At 36.0% G+C, this 25051-nt stretch overlaps 2 protein-coding genes and 1 non-coding gene across 10 annotated transcripts in view; all 3 read right to left on the bottom strand.

Moving 5' to 3' along the window:
• Positions 1-2933: 2933 nt before the first annotated feature.
• RPS13 (ribosomal protein S13) lies at positions 2934-7971 on the bottom strand. Its single transcript, XM_026668325.2, has 6 exons — positions 7930-7971; positions 7213-7261; positions 6187-6265; positions 5331-5500; positions 4955-5055; positions 2934-4310 (listed from the first exon to the last, which is right to left on the bottom strand). The coding sequence occupies exons 1-6, from the start codon at positions 7950-7952 to the stop codon at positions 4277-4279; spliced, it is 456 nt and encodes a 151-aa protein (XP_026524110.1). The 5' UTR covers positions 7953-7971; the 3' UTR covers positions 2934-4276.
• Positions 4405-4496, bottom strand: LOC113412629 (small nucleolar RNA SNORD14). The gene has a single exon (XR_003370951.1). It is a non-coding gene; the product is annotated as a small nucleolar RNA SNORD14 (small nucleolar RNA).
• A 1771-nt stretch (positions 7972-9742) lies between the features above and the next one.
• Positions 9743-25051, bottom strand: part of PIK3C2A (phosphatidylinositol-4-phosphate 3-kinase catalytic subunit type 2 alpha) — a 54667-nt gene continuing 39358 nt past the window's right edge. For 7 of the 8 annotated variants that reach the window (XM_026668324.2, XM_087950897.1, XM_026668323.2 and 4 more), the window contains 14 exons: positions 24863-24967; positions 23413-23505; positions 21915-22044; positions 20998-21134; positions 20306-20475; positions 19393-19549; positions 19067-19176; positions 17279-17486; positions 16403-16527; positions 15478-15595; positions 15299-15380; positions 14867-14976; positions 13557-13682; positions 9743-12786 (listed from right to left, as the gene is read on the bottom strand). In XM_026668324.2, coding sequence (XP_026524109.2) covers positions 12604-12786; positions 13557-13682; positions 14867-14976; positions 15299-15380; positions 15478-15595; positions 16403-16527; positions 17279-17486; positions 19067-19176; positions 19393-19549; positions 20306-20475; positions 20998-21134; positions 21915-22044; positions 23413-23505; positions 24863-24967 — 1854 coding nt within the window. In that variant the 3' untranslated portion in view covers positions 9743-12603. Of the gene's footprint in view, positions 12787-13556; positions 13683-14866; positions 14977-15298; positions 15381-15477; positions 15596-16206; positions 16292-16361; positions 16528-17278; positions 17487-19066; positions 19177-19392; positions 19550-20305; positions 20476-20997; positions 21135-21914; positions 22045-23412; positions 23506-24862; positions 24968-25051 lie in introns of those variants that run through there. The other variant, XM_087950898.1, reaches the window with a different exon arrangement.

Below are 25051 nucleotides of genomic sequence, written 5' to 3'. Positions count from 1 at the left end.
ATTTATTCTGTTGTGACAGCGTAGCTTATTGTGTTTAGTTTTAATATGTTAAAACATTTTACTTGCTGAAAAGCATGTTCTGCAAAACTCAAGACTGGATCTCTTAAGAAATATTTGATCTGGACAATAAAAATACTGCTGCAGTACAGACTTGGGAGGTCAGAGTCATCGTTAGGAAGAGATATTTAGGAATTGGGTGTTTTAACTTTGGGAAGTCAGGGAGGATATGAATCCATTCTTTAAACATCTAAGGATTATCCGACATAGGAGGGCCGTGACATGAAATAATGTTCAAGAATGAAATTCCATAGCAGCTTTTTTCCTAGTGATGAAATCAATTGCCTGTGGAAACAGTAGCAGGCACTCTGTTGTGGTTACCCGGCAGCAGGTGCAGATGGCTGAGATGACTCTGATGAGGGGCCAGGACCACCAGGGGGTGGACTGCTGTCTTGAGGGATTGTGGGGGCTGGCAGCAGTGGCGAGGAGGTTCCTGAGGAGCCTGTGCCAAGTGCGCGTGAGCGCAGGATGATTCGTAGAAGAGAGCAGCTGGAGCAGCACAGACGACTCGAGAGTAAGGATGCAATGTAATGGCCCCTCCCTCCAGGGAATATAAGCCTGGTTTCAAAAGGTTTTTGCTTTTGCAGAAAACAAAAACATTCGAAGAACACAGCATTGTGTGCAGAGACTCCGGCTTATCTGAAGAATTCTGTCAAGGCTTTTCTAGTTGGACTAATTGGCTGCAAGGCATCTTTTATCTACAAAGTTTATTTATAGATTAAAGCTGTGAAGGTTTGAGTTACTGAGTTTGAGATTTTCTTGCTGGTATCAGGGTCGGGTCAGAACACACTGTGACAGAACCTGGTCAGCCATGTATCATCACGAAGTTAGACTCAAAGGGTGACTCCATAATACTAAGCATTTTACCGGCTAGCCCCAACTATTACAGTAAAAAGGCATTTCAGGGGGGGTTTTTTGGAAGGAGTTATAGGTTTCTGGTGGGATAAATGTATACTCAAGAAGATGGATATACCAATTGCCTTTTCTTATTGTTTCTTAGTTTGTTTTAATGCCAATTTCTTTTGTGATATGGAATATTAAAGGAGACACATGCTGAAGAATAATCTGTGGTTGCAAATAGCTTGGATAGAGAAGGCATTTGCAGGCAGTAGATCTGAATGCACAAATGCACTGAAATTTTAATTATGGTAGCATTTTCAAGCTGAGGGGTAAAATGTCCAATTAAGTTACTTTTAAAGAAATATTGTTATATTAAAAGGTCAATGATTAGTGCTATCACATTTATAAATGTTCAACTAGTTTGTATCACTGTATTTTTGCAAGTTTGTATAGTACCTCAGTGGATCACGAATTAGGTCTAAATCAAATTATAGAGCCTGTCTTCACATTGTAAACCTAGTAATGTATGCATGCAATTAATCTTCCAGATAAATAGCAGAGTTGGAAGGGACCTTGGAGGTCTTCTAGTCCAACCTCCTGCTTAGGCAGGAAACCCTATACCATTTCAGACAAATGTTTATCCAATCTCTTGATTCCGTCTTCATGGCAGCCCTTGAGCTATCGGAACACTGCTAGCCCTTCTTTTCATTGTACCCAATTCCAGCAACCATTCTTTATGTTTTAGCTTCCAGTCCCCTTATCATCTTTGTTGCACTTCTCTGCACTCTAAGAGTCTCAACATCTAGAAGTGCAAATAGCATTTTATTAAAACTTTCTCAAGATTACTGGGTTTTTTCCACATCTAAAAATAATATTTAAATTATTTCCTGCTACTTGTCTAATATATAAATTAAGGCTGCAATACTACAACTATTCTAGAATAGCTATTCCAGCTCTTGTGAAGTTAATAATCTCAATTTTACAATAATTTGTATACAAATTAGGATAATTTACATCAGGAGTGTCAAACTCACATAATCACAGTGGCGTCACGTGACTTGCTCCCCCTCGCTAACCTGGGCAGGGGCAAGGGCAGCAGTGACGCATCCGGCCCACAGGTCATGTGTTTGACACCCCTGATTTACATATAATTTTCAATGGTCTTTGAATGTATTTTTTTGAATGGTTCTGATTTTAAGCAGAAGATGGTAGAATTTTTACATACTAATTGGGACAGTTTTCTCCTATTTTGATTTGGAATAAAACAAAAACGTTTATTAAATGCCATTTTATTCATATACTTCACATTAAAATGTAGAAGTGATTAGTTAAGATGCAATCTCTAAAGGATTAAATTAGTGAGTTAAATCTTTTTACATCCCATGACTGAGAAAAGGAAGTAGAGTCACAGGCTTTCAGACATGAAGTATTATACTGAATAGTTGTGGTGCTGATTGGAAAGTACAGATTCTAGATCAATCAGCACTTAAGTTTTATTCCAAATTGTATTGTTCCTGGGAATCCTTAAGGTAGAGAAAATACATTCAAAGATGTTACCTAAACATCTGCAAGCGATCAACCAAGTTCAGAGAGCACCAAGAACTCTACAGCCAAATGAACTATATGAAATCCCCTACAGTGCAAATCTCATTCTGTGGTGATGCTGAGACAATCAAATGATCCATGCGGACACTGCTTAATTAAGATGATGTGCCAAACAATTATGTGCCATCCAGTCGATGTCTACTCTTAGTGACGATATAGATTTCCTCCATGTATATCTGTCCTTAACTTGGTCTTTCAAGTTAACTTTGCCAATTAAAATTCTTCTATTCTGCTGTCTACTGGGCTTTTTTCTTAATCCATGTCTAATTCAGCTAAGCTTACTGTAAACGATTTAACAGTATGGCAAACCATAACTGATTCTAAAAACAGTTGTTATTTTCCTTAACTGTGCAGTTTACTATAATATATACTCAGTAGTATTTTTAACTGGACAGAATTTAATATGGTAAAAAGAGGCTTGAGGCATTAAATGCCATGCAACCAAGACTGTTTAATAAATGTGCTTGTTGTTTTCCCAGAAATTACAAACTTTGCATATTGAAGTTCAGGTATTTAATGATGATGAGATATATGAAAGCTTTCAATGATAACCTCTGAATTACTAAACTTAATGATATTAGGAAAAATCACAATATGACCTTATTTGGCTTCAGGACAAGTTTAGATACAATGACTACCTTCATAATAAAGTAATTTATAAAATTTCTTTTGAACATTCTAAGCAACATGTTTTATTAAGTTAAGCACATGCTAAAAGATTTATTGATAGTTAATTGTGCTCGAGAAACAAGTTAGCCCGATCTCTGAGAAAAAAATGAAAAACACCTTAGTTTTCTCCCATCTACACTTTGCAAACAAGAGCTGAAGCTCTATTCAAAATTGTTTATTTTCCAGGTCTGCATCAATTTTATAGTTGGAGGAAAAACGTTCAGATGGTAATACTATGCAATTTTATAAAAGGACATTATAGTTATCGCCCATTGTTATCTTCTGTAATAGACAAGACCCTAGCAGTCTTACACACGCACATAAGGAAAAAAATCTTACTGTTGTTCCTCAAAATTGAGTTGATACCTTATTGGATATTCACTATCTAATAAAACAGCTACCAGTGATGTTTTAAGCAGGGGCAGAGACCTGTGGAATGTTGTTTAAGGGCTCAAAAACAGAAAAAGCTGCATTGACAAAAGATCTGAAAGATCTCACGTAAAGCATTTCTACCCTGTCTCTATATAATTCAATAGCTATCTCTGCCTTGCTAACTAATCTGTAGTTCATAACGTTAAAAATCTATTCATATAATTCTTGTTTCTAAGAATTAACTTTCAGCCTAAAAGCCAATTTTTTCCAACTCCAAATATGGCCAAAGAAGCATTTTGAAAGATTGGTCCTTCTTTATGGATATTCCTTCATCAAACACCGTTTGCTCTAATTGAAAACAAATAACTGAGAAATATAAGCGTTTCTGATTTTAGCCTCAAGCAGCTTCAAGTCATCCATTTTCATTAATGCTGTCTCCCAAAAGACTGCACAGTATGTGATAGGAAAAGTTTCAATATAACACCCAATGTGTACATAGTTAACAAGAACCTTTAGTAAATTTATAGGAAACAAAAAATATTTGCAGGACAACAGCAGCTTTAAAGAACTCAAATTATATTATCAACTGGAAAAAATATCCAGAAACTTTTATTGATGTAATAAATGTGTTAACTCATCCTTCCAAATTTTCAATAAGAAAGCAATGACATCACTCTGAAGTAAGCATAACACGATTACAAGATGGTTTAGATTTCCTTGGTCATAAGAATTTTTATGCAACCAGAGCAGAAGCCGTAGACGATTCGCTGCAGAAGAAGACAAGAACAATTTAGTAACTTCATCAAAACGAGGTTGTATGGCATCGACAAGATTACATGTAAACTTATCAGCCACAGCAGCTCACTCAGACATCCAAGGAAGGACTAGCCAACACAAAGGAAAAACCTTTCTGGTGGAAACTGCAAATGGTTGGACAACTGTCATCATAGTGAGCAACCTGAAACTGGACTTGAGTGTAAAACGACTGAAGCAAAGCTCAGTAGCCATACTAACAGGGTTAATACTTATATCATTTAGAGAGCACTGTAAAGCACAATGAAGCGGTATAAAAGTCTAAGTGCTATTGCTTAATTTCCTCCCAATATTTATCTGCTATACTGCTTTCCAAAACTCAGATAAGCAGCAACTTTTGAACAGGTATAATCTGAATGTACCTTAATACACCACAAAAGTATTCATTATAATCAATAAACTTACATACCAAATAGTTTGGAACTATTTCAGAAAAGCTGCTGCTGCTGCTGCACCTACGTTCCAAAAATTGCCCAAAATAGTACTATTCCTTACATGAATGCTATTTCTTTCTATAACATTAAGTGGAAGAACAGAAAATTGCTGCCAAACATTAAACAACATGGCAATATTGTGACTGGGAGCAAAATATACTTACTACTTCCAATTAGGTGGGAGTACTCTCTTGGTCTTGTAGTAACGAGCCAACCTGTGAATTCTGCTCTCAATCAAAATAAGTCGGAATTTGGCATCTTTATCCTTCCAACAAAAGCAAATAATTTTCAAATACTGTTTTGGGAGACAGCCTAGGAAAAATCTGTTTGTATTTTCTTTGAATAACAATGTAGTTCTCGTAAGATCTAGTGAAAATATAGTTTCAATGGTGCCTATTCCACTAGCACCAGGATCTTAGATATAAACCAGTATTTAATTTAATGTAAAGGCACTACCTCTTCAAAAGCAAATACTCGTTCTAGAATAACTGTAGGTGCCATTTTAAAATCTTGAGGATGGAATATATTCTGCTACTTTACCTTGCGGTTCCTCTCAAGATGCTTGCGGACAGCAACTGCTTTCTTGATTAAGTGGTAAAGATCTTCTGGGAGATCAGGGGCAAGTCCCTTGGATTTAAGAATCCTCAGAATTTTGTTACCAGTCACAAAACGAACTTGGGCAACCCCATGCGAGTCCCTTAATATTACACCTGAAATCGAATGAAGCATTTTTGGAAGTATTGTCATTTTAAAGTACCACAAGTCTAAAGTACCACAAGTTTAAACATATTAATTCATTTGGACATTCAAGAAACATTAACTATCACAAAGGAAAGACTTCTATAGGTCTTGAAAAAGACAATTTACAGCTTGAATAATGTCAAGTAAAAGCTACAATTTTAGCTATAGCAATGATATTTGAGGCATTAAATAAACTATCAATTCAGTAATACCTTAAATAAAAGCTAGGTTCTAAGATTTCAATTATATTAATCATCAGAACTTGACTGAAGAAAAATATCTTAACTGGATGGAGTACCATTTGGTAAATTTTCAAATACTTCAAATTAGCAATAACCAAGGTAAGTTACTCAAGATGAAAACCAAATCAATAACATGGATTATTTGGCTGGCTGGCTGCCTGACTCCCAAATTACTCTAAGTCAGAGGTCCGCGGGCTGTGGCCTATTTGGAATTGGGGTGCACGAGTGGCTCGCCGAAGCACATGTGTGAAGCTCAACTGGCACGAGTGGTGGGTACTCGCGGGTACTGTCCTACTGCTTACACAGCCCAGTTTCTTCCTCTCCCCCCAGCCAAGCCGCCAAGCTTCAAAGGTGAGACCGCAGCTCTAAGTGGCTCATAACTAAGAACCAATGTACATTTTATTTCAACATACCAATTTGGGAAGGTGTCAAGCCTTTCTTTGCCAACTTGTAAATCTGCTCTTTGACATCATCGGAAGTAAGTTTCAGCCACTAAAAAAAGTTTAATTGTTAGCCATTCTAGTTCAGATACATTGGATAGCAAATTGACCCAATCATCCCAACACAAAACATAATAATTCTGCAATTTCAAATTGCAAAAATAACAAAGGTAAAACTTAAAAGCTCTCAGTAAAGAGAAAAGTACTAAAGTACCCCTTGCTACATCCTCACATAGAATTGTAGTTGCTGAAAGAAAAATAAAAGCAGGATGCTTTCAAATTACATAGCTTTTTATTTCATTCAATTTCTTGATACTATGGTTTTTAGAAGTAGTAGACTTAACTCTGAAAATATACAGAAGAGTAGAATTTTCACAGCACTTTAATGAAACTGCAACGCTATTTAGTAATCTGGTCAGCTAAATATTTTCCCCCAATTAATGCTTCTGATTGTAACTAAGCTAAACTGCATGTTTGACACATGTAAATATATCATGAGTTAAAACTACAAAAAGAAAGTTGTAGCTCAATTATTTCCATACACTAGCAAAACTACTTAGAGTAACTAGTTTTTTTATTTTTTATTTTCTCATGAATATAATTGTCTTGGAGCTTGGAACTGCCTGAGCGGTTTTTATGTTAACTATTATCCCAAATGTTGAAGTATTAAGATTGTCAGCAATCCTTCAAAATGTAGCACGCAAACAAATCACTTTGAGATGGTCAATATTTATTTTCTCATTTTCAATGCTAAAGTCTTTAACACTTGAAAGCTTTTTTTTTTACTCAAGACGTAAGTTTTAAGAAATAGGTAAGATCTATATCAAGATGCTTTCCAAATTAACTGATCGAGATTGGTATTTTATTTCTTAACTGTTAAATCAAAACAGCACTGTAGGAAAGAAATTTAAAATAACAATGTGGGATATTTACAAATAAGTTGCATCCTTCACTTTGCAAAGTCCCCAAGCAGGATGAATAACTGAGGCCAGTACTTACCGTAGGTACGCTTCTCCTGTAAGGCAAGGCGGACTGGGACAAGCCCTTTCTATTGAAAGAGAAGTCAAAGAGAGCATATTTTAGAAAAATGTGACAAACTTTAACAGTTTGCTACAGGATACTAACCAGCTTGATACTAACCAGGATACTAACCAGCTTGATACGGTAATAATCTAGGGTTGCCGGCACGTAAGTCATTACCAGCCCTGTCGGTGAATCTAAGAAGCCAAACTTTCAGCACTGCAACAGCTGCATAGCTTCTGATTTTGCCCGACCGAGAAAATAAAATAAAATATTGCACGAGTATAGGGAATCCACGAGGCGCTGCCGCCTCAAGGTTCACACTTATTTCTCCATCTCCTACCAGCAGCGCCTCCCGCCTTTTGTTCCTCAAGAGATGTCCCGGGTGTTTCATTGAAAGCAAGGCACGAGAGAGAGAGAGAGCGAGAGTGCGCTAAACTGCGGCCCGACAACCCGCCTCCCGTCTGCGACTCCACTGGGTGACCACTGAGGAAAGCGCCGGTCCCCGCGGTTGTCAACCGAAGTCGGCCTCTAAGCAAAGGCCGCTTCCCTCCCCCCCCCCTCACGCCCACCCCGCAACAATAGAAGCGAAGCTCCTGAAATAGGTCGCAAAACTACGAGCGGAGGAAATGACGGCCGTTCCCGCAAGCCCTCCTCGGATCCTCCCGCCAAGGCCTTTGGTCTCGGCCAACTCACCCGGGTGCGTGCATGCGACCCATGATGGCGCCGAAAAGAAAGAAGCGAGGAAAGCAGCCTTCGCCGTCTTTCTTTCCGCCGGAAGTGACATCGCAGGCAGAAAGGAAAAAGGCTTCCGGTCTCGCGTGCGGCTATATTCAGAGCGGATCTTCCGCCGGTTGATGAACTACATCTCCCAGCATTCCTTTCTTTCGTCTTCGTTGAGGGAGCTAGGTGGGACGCGGTTCCAACTCGGATTCATTTGTAGGAATGGACCGACGTGGAGAGGTGTAATGTGTGTGTGTGTCTGAGCGGCAAATTACACCAAATAAGTCTGATTAAATAAATAAAATCCCACTTGTGCTGCTATCCAAAATGCGCTTGGACAGTTTCAGTCAGTGCACTTAAGAAAAAGCTCATCAGGCGCCACCTACCATCCAGGCTAATTGTCACATATTAACCATACAGGTAGTCCTCGACTTACGACTGTCCATTTAGTGACTGTTCAAAGTTAAAACAGCACTGAAAAAAGTGACTTATGACCATTTTTCACATGCCCATTGCAGCATCCCCATGGTCATCAAAATTCAGATGCTTGGCAACTGACTCCTTATTTATGAAGGTTGCAGTGTCCTGAGATTCTGTGATCATCTTGCGACCATCTGACCAGCAAAGTCGATGGGGAATAGAAATTCACTTAACCACTGTTACTAACTTAACAAATGCAATGATTCACTTAACGGTGGCAAGAAAACATAAAATGGAGCAAACTCACTTAACAAATGTTTCATTTAGCAACATATTGGGCTCAATTATGGTCGTAACTCAAGGACTACCTATATCCTAAGATTGGATCTTCAGAAATCTATAATCTTGAAAAGATTCTCAATTTTACTATTTTCCATGGCACAGTTGGCCATTCCCACCCTAAAATACTGTATATCATAACTGATATCATTTTAAAGGATGTGATGTAAGCTAGGATCAAATATTCCAACAAGTCCTTTAGGTGTACTGTAAGGTGTACTTTCCACCAGGAGTGGAAAGAAGTGTGAGAAACTTTTTAATTGTTCATTACTACAGTAAATACATTGTTCCCAAAGTTTACGTTGTATTTTTTTCATTGTACATTTGTATTCATTTTGGTGTTTGGAGATTCTGTACATGAAGATTATACTATAGGGAGGTGTAATGGCAAAAAGATTAGGAACCTGTGGTCTGTGGGGGGGATGTATGATGGGTGCTCCCCCAAATGGCTGTAATGAAGGAACAGCAGTCATGGCATTTCAACCCAATGGCACACCAGTTAGGCTACTGTGTCATCTTCTCTAGCATTGAAGAATGCTGCCCAGCCTTCTTGTAATTTACCTTTCTCTACATAGACAGAAAAAAACTCAAACAAATAATGCACTGGAGCAACTCTATTTTTATTTTTAAAGGAAATTTAAAAGGGCTGCAAGAGTTATTGGAAATAAAGATAGTATAGTAGGGTGGCTTATTTTCCTTTATCTTTCCTTTTAGTGTTTCTTACGTGAAAATATTAAAGGTAGAAAACCACATTGGACAGTCAGCTATTGGCAGTATTTCTTGAAATGATTTTTTCTTATCCAAGTACATGAGATTTCAACTTAGAATATATGCTGTATTCTGGAATAGTGCTAGGATTAACAGGCCTACAGATCAGAGATTTAGGTGTAAGTAAAAAAGGCAATTAAAGATATAGTTAATATTTGAAGCAACTTTTTTTAAAATGCTCAGTGGAATAGATTTGACTGAAACTTTTGCACTTTAGTTTCTTGATTCACAGTGAATTTGGAAAAAAAGAGGCACAATGTTTTTTTTAATTAAATAGTATTTAATGTAATTTAGCCCAAATATTTTGGGTTTAGACTTAGATAGAAATAATGTACATCTTTATTAGCTCTCACTGTAATATAGCTGAAGTATTTGGTTCTTATAAGAGAAAGAGACAATTGAAGGCAAACATCCATATTTACTTCTAATGCATTTTATTATTTATAAACCTTTGCCAAATTGTTAATCACAGTACTAAGAATACCACACAGGGAATATTAAATTCCTATAGATTGTGAGAATGGTGTAATTTTTTTCCACATGTGGAAGCTTTAAACTTTAGCCCACTGATAAAGGATACCTATTAAATCCATATTACACAGTGAACAATATTTTGCAGATTTTAGAAATATTTCTTCAGTTTAAAAGCTAATTGTATCCTGGAAAAAGCAATCAAATTTAAGGCAAGATAGTAACATTTCTGGATCATTTTAAAAATAGAGAAATACCAGAGATCTCCCATGCTTTTTATATATATGTATAGGTCATAAAAAGGCAGTATAAAAATTTTCAGTGCAAAGTCATGACTAATTTAGTACAGAAAATACGGGGGTTACTTTTCTTATAGCAAGATGTTTTCCTCAAAATGTTGAAGTAAATGTACAAACACAAATTGACTTCTAGCTGTAGTCCACATTTGGTGCATAGAATTTAATTTCATTCACAAAGTATAAAAATGCCATGAGACCACACTTTAAAAACATTGATTAGTAAAGTGTTACATCTGGTTATGATTATTCCCTCTTACCCTTTCCGTATGTCAGTTTAAATATCTGAATTATTTTTTAAAAAATGGAAGAGTGTCGTGTATCACGCAAATATAAATAATTTGAAAGAGATGCAAAATTAATGCTGCTCCTTTACATGTTTAATGATAACTGAAAAACACTTTCATAAGAATGTACCTGAAGAACTTTATCTATTGTGGAGTTATTTTGAGAAATAGTGATGGTGGGCAAAGGCACAGGATGCACTAGTGGCAAATATTACCATAAGGTGCAGCATATATTCTAACCAACATCCAGACAAGAACTGCAGCTGCAAACCACCGTCATTAAAGGTTTTCCTTTAAATCTCTAGATTTGTGCTGTGATACACTGTGCTATAGTTAGACTGCAAAAAAGCAGTATATATTGCTTTACAGTTAATCTAATGCAACGTTTCACAAAAACAGTAGCCTACTTCCCTGTGTTTATATGACTTGTGGTTTTGTTGATGGAATGGAATACATCTCAAAAAGCATCAAGTGAGCAGGAAATACAATCTAATTAGTTTATAGCTTACAACTTACATATTTAACATATTATAACTAATAAACTCTTCTAAAAATGTTAAGCATCTTCTATTAATCACAATGCAGTTTTAACACCGAAGAATCCCAAATTTTATTTTAGTCAATTATGCACATTTCAGCACCTTAGGTTAATGACTATTTAATATCATACTTTTGTTTAATTGCCTCCAATAGATTGTCACACAGTCTATCGTATAATTCATCGTGCTATTTTTTTTAAATTTAGCAGTCTGTATCTTTATTCTAAACTATTTGGGTTTCAACATTAACCATTTTGTGGAATGTTAATAAAATTCCTACAACAGCTTTTAAAAAAAATATTGGGATTAGTAAATTACAATTATACCCAGCCTTTTCCAATCGTTACAAATTAGGGGGATACAAATTAAAGAAATGAATTTAAAACACAATCAACCATACTTCATACACAGCATCTTTTATTAACTTTACTAATGGCAAATCAATTTTCATTGAAATAAAATGCTTTGTGGATTACTACTCCCTTACTACTCATGAAAAAAAAATCTAAATGTTATCTTTAATGGTCACTGTGTCAACTTCAGTCTCCCATAGCTAGTGCATAAAATACTTGGCCTTTTGCTATAGTATGCATATTTTTAATTCAGATGATATTAATAGAAATTGTACTTTGTGGGACTCCTACTTTGTAATCTGAAATCACCGCTGTATAGCCCATATATCTACCTAAAAGAAATGCAGTGCTTTATAGAAAACTATGGTGTAAAATCAATTGCATCTGTATTCATACAGTACTTGTAGTTCATAAACCTGGTAAGATTTTTTTTAATGAATCTGATCTAATCTGGTCCTAAATTGAAAGGGAAACTGTTAAAGAATTTATATAGTGAACTACATAAGCATTTTTTTAGCAAGTTTAACTTTTAGCACTGAAAAATGTTTTGAATATTAGAAATAAGGTATAAGTAACAAAATAAGGCACCATTATTTATAATTTAATTTCAATTATTGGCACTATTCTAATAATGGCCTCTAAGAAGCTTTATGAGTCATAAGGCTAAATGCTACACTGAATTTCTATCCTTCTATTTACGTCTCCCTTTTAATTACCTGAAAAATAATTTTGTCATGATCATATTTTCAAACTGTGCTGCTCTATGTGCTGAGAGCAGAATTATAAAACTTTATAATTACAAAGAGCAGAATTATAAAGTTTGCAGTATATCAAAAGGCAAACAATTTAAATGGGATTGAAATGAATTCAGGATAACCCCCTCATATTGAATTTGAAACATTTCTTCATATTCAAAACTGCTTTTATAACAAGTATTACATTTATACAATTCATATACATCAATGCTTAGATATTATTGCAGTTAAAGCATAAAGCAGATGACTTGCCAGAAGTCTTGTATAAAGTTTTGCTAAGGCTGGTCCAACTATAATCCACCAAATCGCAGTGTTTCAAGCTAAAGTGTATGGATTATCTTCAAGTAGAGAAAAGTGATCATATACAAATGGAGTTAAGATTACTTAGTTCGTATCTTCAGCTCTGCAAGTTGTCAGGTTCATAAGTATGGTGCAGCAGCAAGCCTGTACCAGTTCACAGTCTCCTTGCTTAAGTTAAAATCCTTTAAAGAAAGAGTGATACCACCCAGGAAAAAGTTTTCACGCAGAGATTCAGCACTGAGTACACTTAGCTGAAGTTCCCTTTGCTTGAGTGTGTCTTTGCTATATCCACTGTACACAAGCTATTTAAAAAAAAACAAACACTAATTCAGAAGCAGTACAAGGCAAGGCAAGATATCAGTGAAGTTTAGAAAAAGGATAGGGTTTAGCGATAGCAATCCCAACAATCCCCATTGCCAGCATTAACCAAATCCACTCCAATTCAAGCTATTCCGGCTTGGTCCCTCCCAACCCAGAGCCCTTGGTAAAGTGAGGGGATGCCTCTTCTTGAACTGCCCAACCCACCTATTTTATTCCCACATGCCACTACTGTACTGGCCTACTTGTGCTACCTTGTTTAAAAAATGGAAACCATGTCAAAGAAGACACTAGCTGCCCTGGCATGAAAGAAGGATCCTTCCAGCCAGAGCCTTTTTTCACGAAAGAAGGCCCTGGATGGTGCACCAACAGAAACCTTAGCAAGCACTAGCACAAAAGAAGGCACACAAAGAAGCCCCTGACTGGTACTGTAGTGGCACGTGGTGTGGAGGACATGGTGGGCAGCAGGGGTAGATGATAGGAGTTGGGTAGGCAGTCAGCCAAAAGGTGGTCATAAACATGGATGAGCCCTAGTGTGCCCAAATTTTGTTCACCTGGTTGTGGGGGCACTGCAATGGCCAGAACTTCAAGGATCAGTCATAAGTCCCTTCGTTTAGCACCACTGTAATTTCAGTCGCTGAATGGCTGGGTATTAAATGAAGACTACCTGTATTCCTATTATTTATTTATCCCTCAATGGATGGTTTCTACATTATGTTTTGCTTTGAAAAACTACCCAACTATTTCAACTTACCATTTCATTGAATGTTGGATTTCTAGTTTTCCGTGATATTTTGGTTTTCCGTTTAGAGGTTTTATGCATGTCTGGAAGCAAATACGTCTTTACATAAGGGTTAGGATCTGCACCATCATCAGTAACCTAACAAAAAGAGCACCCATTAAAAAAAACTAAAAACAAGGACAATCATATTTAAAGAGAGCAAGGGGAGTGCTTAATGTCTACATTTAATTACATGTCATCAGGTCTTAACAATCACATAGAAAAGATTTCTTCAAGATGACTGCAAGAATTTATAATTCCTTTTTTAAAAAAGGATAAAAGTTCCAAATCACTTAGGTCCCAACTTTTTACCAGATGTTTTAAATATGGTAATAATGCTTATGGGACAATTATATCTTAATTTTATAATGGCACGGGATTAGGTTACTTGGGGGACTGCCTCTCCCTGAGAGTACTGCTTATCTAGATCAAATTCGGGGTCTCTGAAATAATGCTATCTAGTAGGACTTAGGAAGTATGTCTCTTCTGTGGCTGCTGATACCTTATGGAACACCTTGCCCATGGCAATTTGGTAGGTCCTCACCTTCTTAGCCATCTGGAAGGCCATGACAACCTGACTTTTTTTTTTTTAACAAATTTTATTCAGTTTTTCACATTAAAAACAAAAATCTCTTTTTAGTGGACAACATATTTCCGGGTCATCACCTTTACATACGAATATGACAGCAATTATACATTCATATATGCATACTTAATTCTATTATTACCTTTTCCATTTGACAACCTGACTTTTTACCAGGCACTGGAATAGTGTGGTGGAGCCTATGTAGAGTTATTGGAGTACCCTGATCAGTTGACTGGGGCATCAGAGTTTTAGTTTTAGTTGCATGCTTTTTTTAGAGTTTTATTGATGTGAAATGCCCAGAATGGCTTTACAAATCTTTTAAATAAACAATAAATATAAACAAACAGTATTATTATTTATTGCTTTGGGGCTGCATGTTGATTCACTTCTCCAAAGTTGTATCAATTGTTATTTTTAATATGAAAGAAGGAAGAAAGTGTTAAATATCTGACTGGGGAATAACAATATTAATTATATTTAATTTTAATGAAATAGAAGTAATGGTTTTGCTATATTTAATTTTTGATTTTATTATTCAATTGCCTCACTATTTTGTGGAATATAGTCCTTATATTACTTGAGCCTGATTTTCTCAGCCCCAAGAAAGATATGCATCTTGGTTTTGGAAAACAATTTAAACAATTCATAAATGAAGCATATTATAATTATTTAAATGTAAACACATTCATATACTTACCAGATCTTTAATGTGCATCACCATGATAAACAGAGTCTTGTTTCTATAGGAGATGGACAACTTAACTTTTCCTCCCACTTTGCCTGAGGTAGGACTTGAAGGGCCTACATCTAAAAACAAACAAACATCTCATTTTGACTTTGGACCAGTCGCTCTCAATCATTACACCTTATGTAGTAATAATAATTTTTCTGGAAATTGCCAAACTGCCCCAGAATGTGATCGTCTGAGAGAATGTTCAAAATGTAGCCAAGGGAAACAGAATGTCCCAGGTTCTCCAGAATGTTCCATTCCTACTTCTAATGACTGAACACAACTTGCACTGTATATCTTTATGTTTTGTGGAAACTCCACATGGCAGAGGCTTCAGAATTTACTGAAATAATTGTGCTATTTAGGATACTAATTAAACTGTACAACTATAATACTTACCTGTACACCTAGTTATTCCATCAATTCCTTCAGCTTTTTCATCACGAGGTAAGGGATGGAAGAAAGTATAAACGAGATCACACTAGGTTGGGAAAGATAAAATTTCGATAAGAACTATTTGTCATACAGACTATATATAAAATCATTTAAGTATTTTGTAGGCTTCTGTCAAAAATTACCTCTGATACATCTGTTGATGCATTCATTAAACTTTGTATGTAGCTATTTAGCTCTACTTTCCTCTTGGCTGCTACATCCTTTACGTGAGTTCTTCCTAGAACCATCTTACTAGGAAAGCTACAGTAACAGAGATAAATAGTTATTTCATTTTTATTAAGGCAAAAAAAGTAAAAGCTATCATACAGACTAGGACAATACAAATGCATTAAAGCATTACTTCATGAAGTATTGCTCCATGTAGTGTCGAAGGAGTTACTTTTTCTGGATGGCTCAGCACAGATGTCTTCTCATGCATTTATACTGTATGTACTTTCATTTTTTTGGCAATCAGCTAAAGTGTTTCATATTCATATATATGTGTGTGTGTGTACATACACACATACATACGTATCTCCAAAATTTATTTTATTTTATTTTATTTTTAATTTTTTTATGCCACGCATCTTCCCTACAAGGTGACTGAAATGGGAAAACTTTAAGAGTATCCTAGATGCAGCTTCTCCCTCACTTGATTGTGGGAAGCCAGCAGGGAATGTTGAAGATCATGATCACGGAATTACAGCTCACTGAGATGTCCCAACTGCAATGGGCACCAAACTCCCAGACTGCAGTCATGTGACCGCAGGGATGCCGCGATGGCCAAGAATCTGAGAATCGGCCCTAAGTCCCCCTTGTTTAGCACCATTGTAAACTGAACAGTTGCTGAGCACTGCATGTGTTGTTGAAATGTTCAGGGCTTCATGCAGTTCCAGCTGATATATAAAACAGAGTAAATGAAGAAGTAACCCCCAAACAGGGTGCTTTTCTCACTTACTTCATTAAGAAAATACTTCAATAGACAATATGCTGATCTCTTAAATATCTAAATAGGTTAATTTTAGACATGTAAAAAAAATTCTTCAAAAACAAAATTTTGACACATACCCTGGTAATTTCCAAAGAGGAAATAAGATTCCAAGCTTGTTGTGTAACTCCTGAAACTCATCAAATGTGCGAAAAATGAATGTGGGTTCAGTTTGCCCCTCTCTCAAAACTCTGACCACATAGATCTGCCAAAGAAAAAAGCAAATATTTCACTGACTATTAAAAAGTTTAACTTCTGTAATCCTGTGCTATAATCTTTCCAAGACTTGTGCTCTTCAGATGTGGTAAGATTTCAACTCCCAGAATTGTGGGTCAGGGAGGCTGGGCAGACATGACCAGACTTGAAAAGGCCACACCTTTATATTTATTTCTAATCATTCCATGAAAAAAGGTAATGGCAGTAGCAAGGGTCTCAACCTTTGTTTTGCCTTGAGCCATGGTTTACAAATCAGAAGGACTGGGTTGACGTACCATGATAATATCATAGCCTTGATATGCTTGCTTTGAATACAATTATTTCAATAGTTGGTATTGCAACCATATATATATTTTCCAATGGTCCTATGGGGGTGCTACAACGGCTGTAATTTCAAGGACCGGGTGCAAATATCATCTTTTTAGCCCCGCTGTAACTTTGAATAATTGAACAAAATGGTCATTGTCTGAGGACTTCTGGTACAAAAAACCCTAAACTTCTGTAGCCATTTCCAAGACTTAAATATCATTAATTTATGGAAATCCATTAAAGCAGATATTCCTTCAGTGATATTACTGCATTCAAAATGGCTTGACTCATAGATCCAACAAATTGCACTCAAACAACAGAATCTGAAATTCCTCTACAATGGGATACATGTGAAAATATGCTGGTTAAAGCAGATGAAGGAAGCTACGGAAATCATGCTGAATCAAAATACGTATAATTCATAAACTTACATAATATTTATCTGGGTTGTATCTCTTATGGTAGGTAAAAACAGATGCTTCTTTGATATGACTGTCTTGTTTGAGTGAGTATGTTTTGGGTGAAAAAGATAGGATTGGCTCATCGTTAGAAGGCAGCCCTGAGAAACACAGTTGAGCAAGGTTGTGAATAAAAAAGTTGAACTTTGTAGCAACACTTCCCAAACTTGATTCAATTAGCCTAAAAATAAACAAAGAATAATAATTTTATATATTACAAGTGTGCCAATATCTTTTAGTTTCTTACAACTTTAATTGCAATAAGAATATGAAGGATCACTTCACAGTTCAAATTCTTAGTACAGTAGTACCTCGTTACTTGACCGTTTTGAAACTTGTCAAATTTGATATTTGATACATTTTGATGAGAAAATGTCCCAGTATCCGTTGTTTGTTTGGTACTTGAGCGCAAGCTAAACTTGTTGCCATTGGTTGCCTTGGGACTCACTACATGAGACCTTGTGGTAAAAATTGTTTGGTACTTGTTGCTTTTGGCACTCCCAGAACCAACTAACAATGAGTATTTAGGTACCACTGTATATTAATCATAGTGGAAAATTTTTAAATTAATATTCCTGATATAAATCAGAGAAAGATGATGGTACATTTAGTTGCTTTACTACTGCTGAACCCAAAGGACTATGTATATATAGAATAATTCCCAAGTTTTATTTTTGGAAATGCAAATTCCACAAATATATTACAAACTTCCATTGCTAAATTCTGGCAGTCCCAATTGCCACTATGAGGCAAATACTCCATGGTCACAACATTGACTTTGCTTGCTGGAATCCATCAGTAAAGGTCACAAATGGCAATCATGTGACTGCAGGACATTGTGATATAATAACTGCAAGCCAATCAAGCACCTAAATTGTGACCATGGGACCACAGGGATGCTGCAATTGCCACCACTATGAAAACCTATCACAAGTCTCCTACATTCAGTGTAGTGATAACTTTGAAGGGTCACTGAATGAGTGTAGATTAAATGAAGATTACCTGCATATCCTTTCACTACCAAAAGCATTTTACATTAACATTTCGCTTATCTGTTTACAGAATTTGTAAACTGCCTAATTTGTGACCTAATTTGTAATCTCAGCAGTGTACATCAATTTAAAACCCAAACAATCAGAACTTCACCAACATAAAACCAAAATAAAACCAAACCATTAGAGACTGAATATAAGACTGTCTCTCCCAACAGAACAAGTTTAATTACTATCTTGCTCAGTGCATAGAAGAATCTGGTTTTCATGGCTCCATGAAAGGCTAATAGGTCAGGGTCACCTGCATCTCAGGGGGTGGGAAAGTTTATTCTAACGGTTAGACTCAGCAACCAAGTAGGCACTTTTTAAAGGCCCATCAGTTGACCCTCCTTGAAAAAAAAAGGCACTTGGTAGCATGCCAGTCCTATACATCCTCTTCCAAATGGGCAGCACTAACTAGAGATAGGCAAATAACACAGTCCTGTGCAATGAACTGCTTTATCATGATCATTAGCACCTTGAATTGTATAGGAAACCTACCTGGAGCCAGTGAAGCTCATGGGCAAAATAAGAAAGTGGACATTTCCTTATTTCTACAGACTATAGCCTAACCCTATGCATTCAAATGTCAAAACCAGGTATTAAGTTGCACAAAGATAAGGACAAACCGGTAGAACTTCTCTTTGTGGAAGTTAATTGAGCCTTTAACCTTAGCTGCAAGCAATAGGTACATGCAAGAAAAAATATTTTAAAATTATTTGTGTAGTACCTTGTGAAGAAAATGGTAGCCTCAGCATCAGTAGTTTGGGGCTGAAGAGCATCTTGGACATATTTGAGATCTTGAACTCCAGTAAGTTCTGGCAAGCCAGAAGACATCATCTGTAAAATGAACAGATACAGCAACTTTTTCGGTAAGAAAATATACAATACTTACTTGTATATAAACAAGCATTTATTTTTGAAAAAAAAGATTTCCAGACTTATGCATGCTATTCAGAACTTTTAAGTTGAAATTAAGTATGAACATAGTCGTGTTCCTTGTTTTAAAACACAGCCTATTTTATTGTTAACATCAGTGACATATAGAAATATTACCAGTGACAGCAGATTAAGGAAAAGGTTGGCTTGTTTTCTGATTAGATTATAAGCTTGGCAGCAGAGATCAACAAACAGCTGGAAACGAATTGTGGGCTTTTCTCCACCATTGATAACGTAAGCCATATCTGATGTCAGTACAAAAGGAGCCCGATCCCTTTCAAAGAATAGAAAATAAGAATTTGTTTTTAAATACTGCATCCTGCATGTAGCCAAGCATGACATTTTTTTAAAATTGAGAATCTCTAAAACTGAGGTAAAAGGTAAAACGTATAACTGAGGTAGTTTGCATAGGTAAAATGTATAACTTGTCTCCGCACATATGAAAATCAATACCAAATACAGTCAATCTCAATGAACAGACTTTTAAAAAAATGTTTTCAAATAACATGTGAATTATTTGATACCTCAGATGTTGGAATTTCACCATGTTCTAAAACAATATTTGGCTAAAGATAGTTCACAAAAAACTTATACCCCACCCCAGTTTAGGGAATTTGTGGAGCAAGATGAAAATACTTGCTTATTCAAACTGTTGGTAGGAAGCACTGCTATAAATGTATATCGTTTGTTACTTAGCAAATCTAGCTTTTATGGTTTAATACTTTTGATTCCCAATTGACCAGAGATGCTTCAGAAACAAATCTCCCATTTTAATACAAAGCACCAACATTGCAGAACAAAATTTAAGAAAACTATAAAACCAGTGGTTGACGTTATAGAAACACCTAATTCCTTTACCCCTTTTATGAAAATACTTCATAACAAAAAAATCACAACTTGACACCTTCAATGTGGCAGAAACAAGAGTTACAGCCATTATGTTTTTTAAGATGGTGTATTATAATTGCAAAATCTGCCTTGTTTTCAAATTACTGCGGTGGAACCTTTTAATTTCCTCATAGTTTCATACCTCTTAAAGCTTCCAAACATCTGAGCATGCCCCAAGAATTTTCCAAAATCAATATGAAACATATGTCCTGTACTTCGAAGCATTATGTTATCATTGTGGCGATCACAGATACCTAGAACATAGGTAGCCACACAACATCCAGCACAGGAATAGATGAAATTTTCGGAAGCCTAAAATAGACAAAATTAAATATATTTTCATTATAGAATTTGAAGAAAAGCACCTTGGTTAGTATTCAGAATCAGCTGCAATAGCAGAACATTCATTGATTGAAGAACAATATAATTTACAATGATTCAAAATTATGGTTAAATATCAGTTCTTTGGAAAATATCATTAACAAGATATATAATTATTTGACTTTTAAAATCCCGTTTCAGATAGATGAAAAATAGAAAATCTTAGGAGCAAGTTTTCCATGCAAGTAGAGAGGCAAAGTTTTAAAATCATCTGTCTGTGATTTACCAAGTACTGAGCATGTCATTTAAATGCAAGATTCCTGTTACTTCCAGCTGTCTCAAAGACGTAACTTGGAATTGTCATGTCAGTGATCTAGTTAAGATAGCACTGTCCCGTATTTAATTATTAAATATGACATGTGAATGAGTCTAGATAAGTGTTAGCACACAACAGACAACATCCTACTATTACCATTCTCATAAGTTCCTATTTGGAAATTGTAAGTAATTTACCTTTTTATATTCTTCTTCTGTAGGGTTGTATTTTCTTAGCCATTCTGCAAGAGGCTTATCTTTAAAGGATCCTGTCACTCCATACTCCACTTGAATTTTCCTAAGGGTATCTGAAGCTGGAACAAGTTCTACCATTCCTTTAAATCAATCAGCAAAAGTTAATGAGTGAGTGCGTGTGTGTGTGTGTGTGTGTGTGTGTAAAATATATTACTATGTATTACATAAAAACATTTAACTTGAAACCTTTAAAAATGTTTCTAAATGCAAATTGCTTGTCAATATCGATTATTATACTATTCTTTGTATTTAAAATACTAAATAGTACTACATTGTAAAATAATTCAACAATTCAATTTAAATATTGTTCCTGTACAAAACCCCCACAAATCCTTTTATTTTTAAATCAACTAAAAATGGAACATTTTAAATTGAGCTTTATAGACTTTAGTTTTCCTGGAAATAAGCATGAAAGTATTTTATCACTGTGATCTTATGAGACATTTTTTTTAAATTTCCCAGCCTACAGTCTGGGATTCCACATGGTCTCTCATTCAAATCCTATGTTTTTGGAAGTCAGCCATTAGTTAGATGCTGCCACCTGCTGTAGACACATCAACTTAAAATTTAACATGAATAAAGTGAACATTCTTCAACTTTCTGTATACTAGCAGCAGACTTCTTATAGTGTTCTAGAACAGCACATGGGTTTTGCAAATATATTAGGCAGTTCAATTAATGCCAATTATTTTTATGGCTATTGCATTTTGGGCTGCTCAGCAAATATGTGGCATCTGAGAAAACAGGCTTTTGCAATAATGGTGTTGGGTCTGCCATTCCTGCCAGAAATTGTGACAGTAGCCAGACAAAGCTTTAACATCGCACGTAAGTTAAGACAAGACAAGAAATTAAAGCTCTACCTCTATCTTTGCCAGTTGCAAGGCACTTGAACATAACCATCCTCAAATCCAGCCCTTCCTGTAACCAGATCTTATCCATGATTTTTATCATTTGCAATGCTAACATATCCTGGCGCAGATCTTCTCCTACCTAAGAAAAAACAAGTCGCAAATGAGAGAAAGGAATGTTATCAAGACAGGCTCAATGTCTATTTTAAGTTAACAGCAGAAACTGATCTGGGGTATTTAAGTTAGTGTTTCTTTTCTAGTATTGGTTCTCTAGGTATAGAATAGGGCTGTCAAACTCCTGGCCCGTGGGCCGGATGTGTCACATGCTGGCCACGCCCACCCCTTGTTTAGCAAAGGGGGGGAAGTCCCAATATGTCACGTGATGCTGTCGTGACGTGAGTTTGACACCCTTGGTATAGAACAAGGTGAGCAACTTGCAACCTGAAGATTGTATGTCTCAGGAAATTTGTTCACTTTCTTCAAAGTCTGCTAATACCTTATTTCTCTGCACTTTATAATAAGAATGGGTGCTGTGGCCCAGCACGTGCAGGCATATGTGTGAGGTTTTTGTGTGTGTGTGTGTGAACAGTATTACCCCTCAGGAGAAAAAGTGGTGTGAGTAGGAGCAATCTATAGGAATGACTTTGCTATTAGCTCTGCTTTTGGGAAGCCACCAGGAAAGGTTGGAAATGCCAATTGCATTGCTATGGGAGGCTGCAACTTTCCTAAGTGTTAAGCCAGTTGTCAAGCACCTGAATCACATGTCTCTGGAGGTGCTGGAATGGCCATAATCCCGAGAACTGATCATGTTACCACTTGTTCAGTGCTATCGTAATTGAGCAGTCACTGAATAACTGGCTGTAAATTCAGAACTACTTCTACTTCAAAACAATTTATTTGAAAATTGACATAGTGAGAAACTCAAACTTCATTTATGAAACAATGTTTAGTATAAACTAGAGAAAGCATGAATGAAAATATAAGTCACAGGTAAAGAACATATAGCTGAAACGCTTCTTATAACCAAGGTAGACAGCATGCTATGAAATGACTAGGTAAAGCCTGCTCCCTCCAGAGCTGTCTGTTTTGTTTTATAAGTATCATTAATGTGGTAATTTTTCATCAATTCATGAATATTGCTCTAGTTGAAAGGAATACACTATTTTTCCAATATAGTAAAATACATGCAAAAAGGTATCCAATACAAAATTTAGTGGCAGATAAGGGCAAAAATTCATTGCAAAACAAGATTTAACAGAATGGTTAAAAACTTTTTAAACCTCTCATGTTCTAAAAGGAAACCATTATTCTTAGCAAAAAAAAAAAAAAAAAAACAATTTTAGAAATGCCTTAACTTTCATCTAACACGTGCAAATTCTCCCTACAAATGTTTAAAGCATCCAGAGGGCTCTTTATGACCATAACAAGCCAGAAAAATTTTTTTCTCATGGAATTAACACTACCAACAGTACTGGAGGGGAAATATCTGTTATTGTAACAAAAAATGTACCTTAAACATTACATTAATTTCTTCTCCCAAAGGATCTGCATTCACCAAAGCAATTTTAAGAGGAACTGCATTAGAACTGAAATAGGAACATGCCTATCAAAGATATAAAACATGGTTCATATTATATAAACCAAGAGGTGAAAAATAGAAATGATAAATGTTCTAAGTTTGGTTTTGCTCAGTTTCTCGTTATATTATAATAACAATAGAAATAAACAATTAAATTAGAATGTACACAATTACAAAATGGTAACACTAAAGGCCCAGACAATTCTTAAATAGTGGTATAATATCAGTAATATATTAGTTATTCCCTCAAGTGGAAACAACATCAAAAACAAGGAAGTTTGTCACCAGGGCCAGTTTAAAAGTCTTTAAACAGAGGAGAATCCTGATTCCTCAGAATGAAATAGGGACATTTTAAGGGCAGTTTTAAAAAGTTTATATATACTATATGTGGTTTATCCTGTATTCTTTTTATTTAGAGAAGTTTCATAAAGATAATACCAACCTAGCTTGTTGCAACGAGTTGAGAAATAAAAATACATTCTGGCTGCACAAATTGGCAAATGTTTGCCAGGAGGAGTAAGCAAACAATAAATATGTGGGGGAGGAAGGGAAGACGAACATAGGAGACACAGCTAGGAAAAAGGTCAGCTTAGAAAGCGAGAATCTGAGGGGATAAAGGGAATAAGAAACAAAGTTTTAAATAAGGAAGACAGATGGCTACTTCTGAATAAAGGAGAGGTAAAAATAAAAATGCAGTTGCTTTTCTTTCTGCAGCCCTTTGCCCAGCTGGGATTCCACTTCCTGCAACTAACAAGGATAATGACACAACTTGGTAAGTGCAACCGATTCAGAAGTAATGACTGGCAACTCCAACACTGAGGAAATACACAGGCTGCCAGTTTCACCAAGGAGGAAATTACTCAGTGATGTGCCCAGTGACATGGCTGGGAGAGAGCTTTCAGAGGAAATAAAGAAATATGTACTGGGTCTGACCTGAGGAGGAATGATCACAGGAAGTGAGATATATTGCTAAATGAGACTTTTGAAGAAATAGTTGTTGCTGTGAGCATTTTGCAAGGCTGGAAACAAAATTGGTTTATTTAAAAATGCTGTGGGCCTTTTGAAATGTATTATACCTTTAAGAAGACTGCTCTGTCTCTTATGTCTAGCTCTGAGCAAGCCTCTCTGCAGGGCACGATTTCATCTATGTATGACAGCATAGTGTAGTTTATAGTTATTCTTATGGAGTAGTCAAAACTAGAGGCCAGAATTCTGTGGTTATATGTATTTTCTGTCCTCACTTCCCCTGAGCAGTTTGCAGATCACAAAATTGAGAACATCAATCTCCTAACATTTACAGGCACAAAAGGTAAGTAGACAGAAATGGAAAAGGATGAGAGGAATATAGAGGAACCAATGAATATCGTCAGACCGCTCATACCTTCACATTCAATTCTTTAGCTACAAGACTGGGGCTGAGAGGCAAGCGGCATTTGTTTTTCAAGAAAAAAGACTGGACACGTTCCATTCCACTTTGCAGAACCATCTGTTAACAACCAATTCAATGTTAAACTTCATTAAATAATATTTGCAGAAATGTTTTCATTATGAATAAAGCATTAAGTTATAT

The sequence above is a fragment of the Notechis scutatus genome, chromosome 1, assembly GCF_049901735.1.
Source record: "Notechis scutatus isolate UNSWTSFEM ecotype Mainland chromosome 1, rNotScu1.2, whole genome shotgun sequence".
NCBI lineage: Eukaryota > Metazoa > Chordata > Lepidosauria > Squamata > Elapidae > Notechis > Notechis scutatus.
The sequence above is the reverse complement of the archived record's forward strand: the minus strand, read 5'-3'. Positions and strand labels throughout refer to the sequence as shown.

Bases quoted from the DNA above. Each gene is read 5' to 3' on its own strand.
- RPS13 (XM_026668325.2), bottom strand. From the start codon at position 7,952: ATGGGTCGCATGCACGCACCCGG. The intron at 5,501-6,186 runs GTATGTTGAAAT...ATTCGATTTCAG, and splicing joins CTTGACACCTTCCCAAATTG to GTGTAATATTAAGGGACTCG. The intron at 4,311-4,954 runs GTAAGTATATTT...CTTCTTCTGCAG, and splicing joins CTCCCACCTAATTGGAAGTA to CGAATCGTCTACGGCTTCTG.